Source organism: Wolffia australiana, chromosome 14 (assembly GCF_029677425.1).
Source record: "Wolffia australiana isolate 7733 chromosome 14, ASM2967742v1".
Taxonomy (NCBI): domain Eukaryota; kingdom Viridiplantae; phylum Streptophyta; class Magnoliopsida; order Alismatales; family Araceae; genus Wolffia; species Wolffia australiana.
In genome coordinates this window covers 11,810,488-11,821,247 of record NC_135848.1, presented here as the reverse complement: position 1 = coordinate 11,821,247, position 10,760 = coordinate 11,810,488, and the positions used below count along the sequence as shown (strand labels likewise).

At 43.6% G+C, this 10,760-nt stretch overlaps 2 protein-coding genes across 3 annotated transcripts; both read left to right on the top strand.

Moving 5' to 3' along the window:
* Nucleotides 1-476: 476 nt before the first annotated feature.
* On the top strand, nucleotides 477-3,365 carry LOC144712391 (uncharacterized). 2 transcript variants are annotated; one of them, XR_013583783.1, is made up of 4 exons: nucleotides 479-690; nucleotides 784-905; nucleotides 2,541-2,616; nucleotides 3,170-3,365. XR_013583783.1 is itself a non-coding variant. In XM_078586649.1 (3 exons), the coding sequence occupies exons 1-3, from the start codon at nucleotides 533-535 to the stop codon at nucleotides 3,187-3,189; spliced, it is 300 nt and encodes a 99-aa protein (XP_078442775.1). In that variant the 5' UTR covers nucleotides 477-532; the 3' UTR covers nucleotides 3,190-3,365. The 2 variants fall into 2 exon arrangements, 1 of the variants encoding a protein (XP_078442775.1); XM_078586649.1 differs by lacking the exon at nucleotides 2,541-2,616 and having other exon boundaries at nucleotides 477-690.
* A 4,063-nt stretch (nucleotides 3,366-7,428) lies between these two features.
* Nucleotides 7,429-8,414, top strand: LOC144712172 (GATA transcription factor 4-like). The gene is made up of 2 exons (XM_078586369.1): nucleotides 7,429-7,668; nucleotides 7,752-8,414. The coding sequence occupies exons 1-2, from the start codon at nucleotides 7,429-7,431 to the stop codon at nucleotides 8,331-8,333; spliced, it is 822 nt and encodes a 273-aa protein (XP_078442495.1). The 3' UTR covers nucleotides 8,334-8,414.
* The last annotated feature ends 2,346 nt before the right edge of the window (nucleotides 8,415-10,760 follow it).

Here is a 10,760-nt window from a genome sequence, read left to right as displayed (position 1 = left end):
ACGTTAATGCATTACAGGAATTTCCGAAACGTTTATTGAGTATACTTATTTGTGTATTTCTTAAAACCTTAATAACATGAAAGGTTTCCAAAGAAACCTCATTAGAACCCTGAGATGAAGATATTATCTCACTTGTCTTTTTAGGATGATATCATATTTGTGTCATACTATGGGAATCATTTGGAAGGAAATCTAAACCAATACTTTCATTAAATGGTATCTGGAACGCACAATGTTCAAAGAAGTCTTCTATGGAAGGGGGTCAAACTCTAGACTGACTTCATAAATCACTCAAATTCAATTCTAACCAATGTCAAGAAGTATAAAGCTTTTTAAATCTTTGATCTTGAGAGAGTTCTATCAGTGAACTAGTGGAGTAGCTTGTGTATTTGTTACATACATTTTAAAGAAAATGAAGGTTTGTAATATAACTCAATAATAACATAAATGGTAGAAGGTAGATACAAATAGGGGGATCAGTAGAAGGTAGATTACTCAAAACCTACGATATTGCGCAGCTTGAGTCGTGTTCATGGCTTCCAATGGCTTCAGATCCATGAGCAGCCGCGCGGCTCGTTCCTGCATCAACTCTTTCATGAAGCAGCGCGCGGCCAACTCTGAAACGATGCAGTTCTCTGCGTCTAGGAACCAGGCTTTCAAGTCCCCAGGTCGCGCTTCTTCGTCTTCTAGGTCTGTCGATTGTTCTTTTACAGTCTGTTTGCATTAAAGTTCCTCCATTTTGCAATTTCGTTCAAGGGTTTTTGTTTTGATTTTCCGCGCTAGGTTTCCGTCGGAGTTGGGCGGATGTTCTGGGCTTTTGCTCCCGATTCTTGGCGCTGTGACGATGGCGAGGCTTAATTCGAGTCTCAGATTGACTTGCAGGCGCTACAGAGACCTTTCAGAAGGTATGCTGCGCTGTAATTTTCTTCGAGAGCTTAGTTCCTTTTTCTTTCTTTGTTTGAATAATCTCTGCCCCATCGTTCTTCTGAGTTCATCCTCGCTTTTTCTCAGTTTTTTTTTCTTGAAATCTATTTACATTGATTCCTACCATTATCCTTGAAATCTCAAATCTTCGTTTGAATTATTCTTGAAGGATTATATCTGAATTATGCCTGCTTTTATGGGACAACTGGGTTGAACTGGGAGGAAATTTACTTTTTCCTGATTCATTTAATATAAAACTAGGAGTTCTATTTATGCGATTTGAATAATCGATTAAATTTTGGTAAATGAACAATATCTACCCCGCAAACGAAAAACTCCTGGTAAAAAAAAAAAGGGAATTTCAACCTTCCTATTCTCTCCCCGTCTGAATCTCCCTCCAGACCTTATTGCTTAACGTTCTGTGTTTGATTTTTCTCATGAAAATTATTATGAAAAGTGATTTTTTTGGCATTTTACCTGAAGAATATTTTTCTCTGAAGTATTAAGCCAAGTAAAATGACATTTTGATACACGAGCCCAGTTGATTAGTCTAGTCTAGTTCATATGTGAGGGACAGCCTGATTTGATGCTGCCGGGAGATTGCATTCATGGTTGCCGTGGGGGTTTTGGTTTTACTTTTCTTTCTTCCATGGCAGATGGTCCTAGAGAGAGATTTATAAAGAGAGAGAAAGAGGCAGACAACTAGAGAGAGAAGCAGAAAACTACTGAGAGAGAGGCAGACAAATAGAGGGAGAACTAGAGGGAGAGAGAGGCAGACAAAAAGAGAGCGAACTAGAGAGGGAGGCAGACGAATAGAGAGAGAACTAGAGAGAGAGGGAGGCAGACGAATAGAGAGAGAACTAGAGAGAGAGGGAGGCAGACGAATAGAGAGAGAACTAGAGAGAGAGGGAGGCAGACGAATAGAGAGAGAACTAGAGAGAGAGGGAGGCAGACGAATAGAGAGAGAACTAGAGAGAGAGGGAGGCAGACGAATAGAGAGAACTAGAGAGAGAGGGGAGGCAGACGAATAGAGAGAGAACTAGAGAGAGAGGGAGGCAGACGAATAGAGAGAGAGAGAACTAGAGAGAGAGGGAGGCAGACGAATAGAGAGAGAACTAGAGAGAGAGGGAGACAGACGAATAGAGAGAGAACTAGAGAGAGAGGGAGGCAGACGAATAGAGAGAGAACTAGAGAGAGAGGGAGGCAGACGAATAGAGAGAGAACTAGAGAGAGAGGAAGGCAGAAGAAAAGAGAGAGAGGGAGGCAGACAAATACAGAGAGCACTAGAAAGAGAGGGAGGCAGACATATAGCTTGAGAACTAAAGAGAGAGGGAGGCAGAAAAATAGAGTGAGCGGTATAATTAACTACAGAGAGAAAGAGAGAGAGAGAGAGATAAAGACAGACAACTGGAGAGAGGTGGAGAGAGAGAGAGGTAGATAGCTGGAGAGAGAACTAGAGACATTCTTTTCTGCATCTGACCTGTGTTCTGCATTTTTTTTTTTACATTTCTCATCTTGGAAAAAGAAAATTGCATCTGAGTAACCATCTAGTCTTGGTTACATGTAATGAAGCTTCATCATCATCATCATGAACATGGGGTTTTTGGTGCATGCAGGCACATGATTTTCTAATGCTTGGGTTGAGTAGACTGAGGACCCACGTACCCTGAAGTCGTGCCCTTAGAATCGCAAGTATGACCACTCCTTCAAAACTATATACAAAATGTTGAGTAGCTGCTTACTTACTGGTAGCTATTTCCGCAGAGTTTCCACGGAGGAACTTAATTTTTTTTAATCTTTTGAAGCTTCAATAACTGTTTTGAAAACCTGTTTATTCCGGCACTAATGGCCAGAATCCTCGCTGTTTCTTGTCGATCTTCGTTAATCCACTTTTTTACATTGTTTCAGAGGTCAAATCATCTTTAAAACCTGTTTTAATGATCCAAAGTTCTTACGTTATGTGCTTCGCCATGCCTATTTTCATGTGTTGTTACTACTTAAAAATGATGTTAACGATGTTTATATGAATGACATACTCTTAGAAAATTATGTTAACCATGTTTGTGTGAATGGCATACTATTAGGAAATGATGTTAATCATGTTTATATGAATAATGTAATCTAAAAAGTAACGATATCCATGTTTATATCAATACTGTAGTTTGAGAAAAGTAACGTTAACCATCTTTATATGAATAATGTAGTATTTGACAGTGACGTTAACCATGTCTATATGATGTCTCAGATGGAACCGACGGCACGTGAGACATTCTACCTAGCTGGCCCCCCGGGTCTCTCTATACTCCATTGCAACAATTTTCCTCTAATTATCTCTCTGAGAATGTTTTTTTGTTATACAATGTCATGAATTTCTCTCTGGAATGAATGCGTGTGAACGGACATGAACATGATCATGTTCCTGAAGCATTAATTTTGTCTGATATTTGGGGGAATCCCATGTGGGCTAATTTAGGTGGACACAAACATGATTATGTTCCCGAAGCATTAATTTTTGTCTGATATTTGGGGGACCCATAAGGGCTAATTTAGGCGGACATGAACATGATTATGTTCCCCAAGCATTAATTTTTGTCTGATATTTTGGGGGAATCCCGTGTGGGCTAATTTAGTATAGGCAATGGCTGCCCAGTCATAACACTTTCAGTCCCTCTTGGCCCAACGCGTCCCTAAGTTAAAAAATTCTAATACTTACCAGTCCCAGAAAAATTGCAGAAATTTCATCCAAGTGGTCGAAAAAACTATCCCGTCCGCGTCCCTGCACTGATTCTGGACGTTGGACGGGACGGTCTTCGTCCCGTCCCGTCCATCGTTCGACGATCCTGAACTATACTAGTGTTGGGACACGGACGGGACGGTTTTCTCGTCCCAGGATGAAAAAATTGTCCCATCCACGAGGTTGGACGGAAACCAGGACGGAAATTTGTCTCGAGACCTGTGGACGGGACAGTTTTCGTCCGTACGATCTTCGTCCCGTTCCGTCCATTGTCCGCGTCCTGGATGATCTGGAACTTTACGGATAACAGGTACGGAACCTTCCCTCCCAAGCTCTCTTGCTCTCTTTCCCTTTCAGTTTCTCAAGCATTTTTCTTCACCGGGCAACTGAGATTTCCATCGATTTTCGTCATCAGTCTCAGAAGGATGACGGATGACGGAGCTGTAGCCTGTCCAGTGCCGAACCCACCAACTGGAAGAAAGACGACTCATCCGTCTGGCCACGTGGCCACGTGGCAGGCTATTATTCCCTCACATGCGCCGCCGGCGCCGCCGCTATTGTTTTCCAACTATTTTATCCGCATGTTTTTATCCTGTAAAATATATCTTAAATTTTTCTTTTTTACGGCGGGGGGGGGGGGGGGTCAAGTCTCGGGACCTCCGCTATCACGTGACGAAGAGGACAAGAGGTTTGGCGGGAGGCAATAACTTAAATAATGAAAAATAAAGTCATCTCAATAATGAGTGGGATAAATACCAAAAAAAGAACAATAATTGAAATGATAAAGCAGTAGAGAAAAAAGCACGAAATAAAAAGGGGGCGGTGTGAGGATCACGTGATAATGCCAGACGACTGTTTCACGTCAACGCCTTTAGAAAGGAGCGGTGTACGGGCCCGTAGTCCTTGGAAGAGAGTCAATCAGGGGGCACCACGTGGCATGTTGAGGATGTTGGCGCACGTGCGGGCGCCACGTCACCACCGGGCAAGATAGAAGGACATGCACTGCCGTCGCTTTTTGGCTGCATGCCCTTCGTCTGCGCAACTATGGATCTCTCTCTCTATCAGTTTCCATCTCTCTCTCTAAGTATCTATCTAGAGTTCTTTTGAACTTTGCTGGGTTCCTTGAAGATGATCGTTTTACCCGTAACTTTTACTTGTGAAGTGGTGGTATTCATGCATATTGTACACTGTCGATTTATCTATCTTTAAAAAAAAATTCTGGGTTCCTTGACCTTAATCATTTTACCCCGAAGTTTTACTTGTGAAGTAGTATTAATGCATAGTGTGATATCTATCTATCCATGTATATATCGATGTTTCTGTCCTTTTTTAAGGAAAAAAATTCATTGATTTGAACTCATATATCAATGTATCTGTTATTTTTCTGTTTCCTCCTTGGAGCAGACCAGACTGGAGATTTACAACATATATATGTCGTTTCACAAACGAGGATAAACACATATGTGTGCATGTGTCGTTTTCATTGGAAATCATTGTCTAATAGTTATTGTAGTTGGCAGTATCCATGAGGTGCGGAGCTGCACGACCCTTCCAGCTCTGTATGCTCCTTGTTCTTATCTTTGTATCACTTGTAAACCATCTTTCTCACTTTGGTAGAGCCTACGTCCTCGTGCACTCCTTGGACTATGCCTTGATGTTTAGCTTTCCACTTCATTTTTCAAATTTGGTTACCAATGCATCCATTCATCCATTCGTCCATCCATCCATCCATCCATCCATCCATCCATCCATCCATCCATCCATCCATCCATCCATCCATCCATCCATCCATCCATCCATCCATGCATCCATGCATCCATGCATCCATCCATCCATCTATCTATCTATCCATCTGTCTAGCCATCTTTTCGTCTATCTATCCATCTATCCGTCTATCTATCCATTTATCCATCTATCCGTCTATCTATCCGTCTATCTATCCATCTATCTATCCATCTATCCATCTATCTATCCATTTATCCATCTATCTATCCATTTATCCGTCTATCTATCCATCTATCCATCTATCCGTCTATCTATCCATCTATCCGTCTATCTATCCGACTATCTATCTATCTCACTCCAATTCCCATCTCCCGCATAAAGATTACTTTCGCTTGTCGAAATAGTTGTCTCACTCCACGTAGCTCTTGCCCATCTCTCGTTCCATAATTCGTTCCTACTAAGTTGGATCATTTGTGAAAACTCCTTATGCTCCAGTGTCCAGGTCGACATCCTTACCATCCGTCACTTTCCCACCACTTCTTCTGTCTTTGCTTGGGTAACACAGACAGAGAGAGAGACAGAGAGAAAGAGAGAGAGAGAGAGAGAGAGAGAGAGAGAGAGAGAGAGAGAGAGAGAGAGAGAGAGAGAGAGAGAGAGAGAGAGAGAGAGAGAGAGAGAGAGAGAGAGAGAGAGAGAGAGAGAGAGAGAGAGAGAGAGAGAGAGAGAGAGAGAGAGAGAGAGAGAGAGAGAGAGAGAGAGGTGGGTAGTGAGAGAAACCGTCGCAGTTAATCCGGCATCCGTGACAGCTTGCGCTAGCTGGATCACCCCCCACCGCCAGAGAGATAACGCGGAAAGGAGAGAGAGTGAAATGCAAGAGAGAGATAGAGTTAAAGAGGAGTGGAGAGAGAGGGAGAGAGAGAGAGAGAGAGAGAGAGAGAGAGAGAGAGAGAGAGAGAGAGAGAGAGAGAGAGAGAGAGAGAGAGAGAGAGAGAGAGAGAGAGAGAGAGAGAGAGAGAGAGAGAGAGAGAGAGAGAGAGAGAGAGAGAGAGAGAGAGAGAGAGAGAGAGAGAGAGAGAGATGGTCCCCTGGAGGAGCCGACAGAACACGTGTTCTTTCCGTTCTGCTCGAACCATTTCTCCGCCGGGGGACCTCCCACCATACCCACACTGTCAATCCTCTCAGCGAAACAGAGAGGAGTTTCAACGTACAATAAAACACTGCGAACAGCTATTCCGGCTAGCTCTTCCTCCCCGTAAACCCTTCTCTCTATACCCATCTCTCTTTCTCTCTCTATCCTCCCAGCCCATTCCTGGAACCTCCCCCGCTCTCCTCTTCTTCCCCCCAGAGAACCCTTCGCTCTCTACCCATCTCTCTTTCTCTCTCTCTATCATCCCAGGCCATTCCTGCTAGCTTCCCCCGCTCCCCTCTTCCCGCAGAACCCTTCTCTCTCTACCCATCTCTCTTTTCTTTGTCTATCTCCGAAGCCATTAACGTGGGTGGGGGCGCAAGCAGAGGGGACGAGCTCGTAAACTTAATTACTCCTGCAGCTTATCTGGCCTCGCAACCACCACGTTGCCGCTCTCAATCTCGCGGCGGATGAAATAAAAAAAACCCGCACAGTAGAGAACAGGGTCCTCCATCCCCCCCAAAGGCGAGGCTTTTACTGTTCTTCGACCCCTTAATTATCCTCATCTAGAGAGAGAAAGATCGAAAGTCACCGCACCTCCATGTAGAGAACTCGTCTATAAAAGCTTTTAATGCTCCCTAGCGCAGACGACAGACGTGGATGAATCCCGGTCGTGAATTCCCCTAGGGTTTCCATCGCAGCGAAGATTAGAAATACTAGAGAGAGAAACAAAAAATTTTGAGAGGGGGGGGGGGGGGGCATGGAAATGATTCACGTTAGACACTCCTGAATGGTTACTTTCTCTTGGGCAGGAGACTCATCCCGTATAAATTACCCCTCCCTTTGCTTGTCCATCCCACCCACTGTCTTTCACCTCCACAGTTAGAGATAGAGAGAAGGAGAGGAGCTAGTGAGAGAGATGGGAAAGATGCCGATAATGGGAATGGAGGCTTCAGGATCTTCTTTCTCCAATGCCTATATGTGCGGACTGCCCTCCTCTGACGCCATGCGGATAGACGATCTTCTCGACTTCTCCGAGCAAGAAGATCTCCTCGACGCCGCCTCCAATGTCCCTGAAAGCATTCTCCCCATGCAAGACGCCACCGCCTATCTCGACGCTCCCCCGCTCTGCCCCTTCTCCGACGATCTCTACATTCCCGTAACTCCCTCATTTCCTTCTGAATCGAGTTTTTTTGCTGAAAGTTGTGATTTTTTACGGTGCGAATTGGGTTCTACCGACAGAGCGAGGAGGCGGCGGAGCTCGAGTGGCTATCAAGATTCGTGGACGATTCCTTCTCGGATATCCCCTTCCCGGCGTGGATCAACGGCGGCGATCTCTCCACGAATTCGATTCCCGCGCCGTCCGACGCGTCGGCGGTGCCGTCCCGGGCGAGGAGCAAGCGATCCAAGGCGAGCTCCGCTTCGTGGTCGTCTCCGCAGCAGTCCTCCTCTTCGGCGACTTCGTCGTCTTCTTCCTCGTCCTCGGACTTTCCTCGCGAGATGGCCGCCGGAGGGAAGAAGAAGGACGCGAGAGGAGAAGACAGCGGCGCGAGGAGGTGCACTCACTGCGCTTCGGAGAAGACGCCGCAATGGCGGACTGGGCCTCTCGGGCCGAAGACGCTGTGCAACGCCTGCGGAGTTCGCTTCAAATCCGGGCGGCTCGTGCCCGAGTACAGGCCCGCCGCTAGCCCGACTTTCGTACTCACTCAGCACTCGAATTCTCATCGCAAAGTGCTCGAGCTGCGTCGACAGAAGGATCTCGTCCGCCAACAAGCGACTTGTTCCTCGCCGGAGCTTCTCTACCGCGATTACGAGGTCTGCTGATGGGGTTCGAGTTTTATAACCGATCTCCTGAAATTCGCTGTCGATTTATTCACCAGAATCATTCGCTCCTCGTTTACTTAATTGCTGTCCGGCGTCTCTTTCTCCCATCTGCTTCGCTAATTTATTGTCCCCTGAGCTGCATTCCTGTCGCCTTCGCATGCTCTGACAAGTGACTACGCAACTTGAACTCTTGGTTGGAGAGATGGAGATAGATGTAGAGATGGAGACACATATAGCGATAGAGATAAGAATAGGAAAAGAGATAATGATCGAGATAGAGATAGAGTCATCGATAGAGGTAGAGCTGGTGATGGAGACTAAGATAGATAGAGACAATGATATAGATAGAGACAGAGAAAGAGATAGAGATAGAGATATATATAGAGATGGAGATTGACTATGTTTGAGGATGCTGATATCTATCAAAAGGGTATTAAATCGTACATGAATGTAAATCAATGTAAAACATACCTGGATCCATCGCGTCTTCTCTAGTTGAATAGAACAAGCTTGAGGGGAGGCCTTTTGGATCAATACCGGATGACTTCCTGAAGTCTCTCTGAGTAATGGGATACTCAGGAGAAAAGTCAATTGCCTTATGACCCAAGAACCTGGCCCCTATTTATAGGAAGAGGAGATACTTAAGCCTCTTAAGCCTATCTTAATTAATCCCATCATTATAATTAAGACAGGCTTAGCCTCTACACAATTAATTACCACACTTATTGTTATAAATGTCTTAATCCCGTCATTAAGTGAATCACATATAAAGTGGGATTTATAACTGATAGCTTAACAATATGCAATTATATACATACATAAATATAATTGTCCATAGATTAAGAAATTAATCTAACAATCTCCCACTTGGACAATATAAATATGTTCATGAGATATTGCATATTATCACTGTAGGAGCTCAAAAATTTTGCTATCATTACTAAGACATTTCAACCAATCTCGTCCATCACAAACTGGCAAAGAACCAAGGGATTTTTGTTACAGTAATCGTAACTAAACCCAAACAATGATCACATACACCAATTCAATGAATGACATAGATCATGTGTGGATGTGTAGCATGGAAATTACACAACAAGTGATTCATACGTGTACATTTCCAACTTAGTCCTCCAGATTCTGAATGGAGATCAACTGAAGTTTGTTCAGACATACTTAAATTTAGGAGATTACTCATGCATGAAAAGAAACTCCATAGTGTGTCTATTACTGAATGAACATCAAAATACAAACTCCCACTGAATTACATATCCTCATGAGGTATTAAACCCACATGAGCAGCATGCTCATGAAAGACCTTTGGCGGCAGTCCTTTTGTAAGTGGATACGCTACCATGGAGTTTGTCCAAATATGCTCAATAGACAACTGCCCTGTCTGAACTTTTTCTTTCACAACAAGGAACTTTATGTCAATGTGCTTTGACTTTGTTAAGCTCCTGTTGTTATTGGCAAACATAACGGCTAACTGATTATCACAATAGAGCTTCAGCGGCCTTTCAATGCCATCAACGATTCTCAAGGTTGTGACAAAATTCTTCAGCCAATTGCCTTGATTTGATGCTTCATAGCATGCTATATATTCTGCTGCTATAGTAGAAGATGCTATCAATGCTTGTTTCACACTTCTCCACGATATAGCTCCTCCTGCTAACAGAAAATTATAGCTTGAAGTAGACTTTCTGCTATTAACGCATCCAGCAAAATCAGAATCGGAATACCCAATGATCTCCAATTGATCTGATTTCTTGTATGTGAGCATATGTCCTTTTGTTCTCTGAAGGTATCGCATGACTCTCTTGGTTGCTTCCCAATGATCCATACCTGGATTACTTAAATATCGGCCAAGTACACCAACAATATGGGAAATATCTGGGCGTGTACAAACTTGTGCATACATAAGACTCCCCACAGCTGATGCATAAGGAATCTTTTGCATTTCCTGGCTTTTAAAATTATTCTTCGGACACTAATCAAGACTGAACTTGTCTCCCTTAGCAATAGGAGTGTCTAGAGGTTTACAATCCTCCATGCCATATCGTTTAAGGATTTTTTCAATATATCCCTTTTGAGACAAACCTAAGATATTTTCAGAGCGATCACGATATATCTGAATGCCCAATACATATGAGGCTTCACCGAGATCCTTCATCTCAAAATGACTCGACAAAAATTTCTTCATGTCATGAAGTAGGTTTGTATCGTTTGTGGCAAGTAATATGTCATCGACATATAGGACGAGAAATATGTATTTACTCCCATTAAACTTATGGTACACACATTCATCTGCTAAATTTGCCTCAAAACCGAAAGAGACAATAATTCGATGAAATTTTTGATACCATTGATGAGAAGCTTGCTTTAGACCATAGATGGACTTCTTTAATTTGCAGACCATCGACTTTGGAT

Excerpts from the sequence above, each read along its gene's own strand:
- LOC144712172 (XM_078586369.1), top strand. The coding sequence starts at position 7,429 with ATGGGAAAGATGCCGATAATGGGAATGGAGGCTTCAGGATCTTCTTTC. Across the intron at positions 7,669-7,751 it reads CCGACGATCTCTACATTCCC|AGCGAGGAGGCGGCGGAGCT; the intron begins GTAACTCCCTCA and ends TTCTACCGACAG.
- LOC144712391 (XM_078586649.1), top strand. The coding sequence starts at position 533 with ATGGCTTCCAATGGCTTCAGATCCATGAGCAGCCGCGCGGCTCGTTCC. Across the intron at positions 691-783 it reads CGCGCTTCTTCGTCTTCTAG|GTTTCCGTCGGAGTTGGGCG; the intron begins GTCTGTCGATTG and ends TTTCCGCGCTAG. Across the intron at positions 906-3,169 it reads CTACAGAGACCTTTCAGAAG|ATGGAACCGACGGCACGTGA; the intron begins GTATGCTGCGCT and ends ATGATGTCTCAG.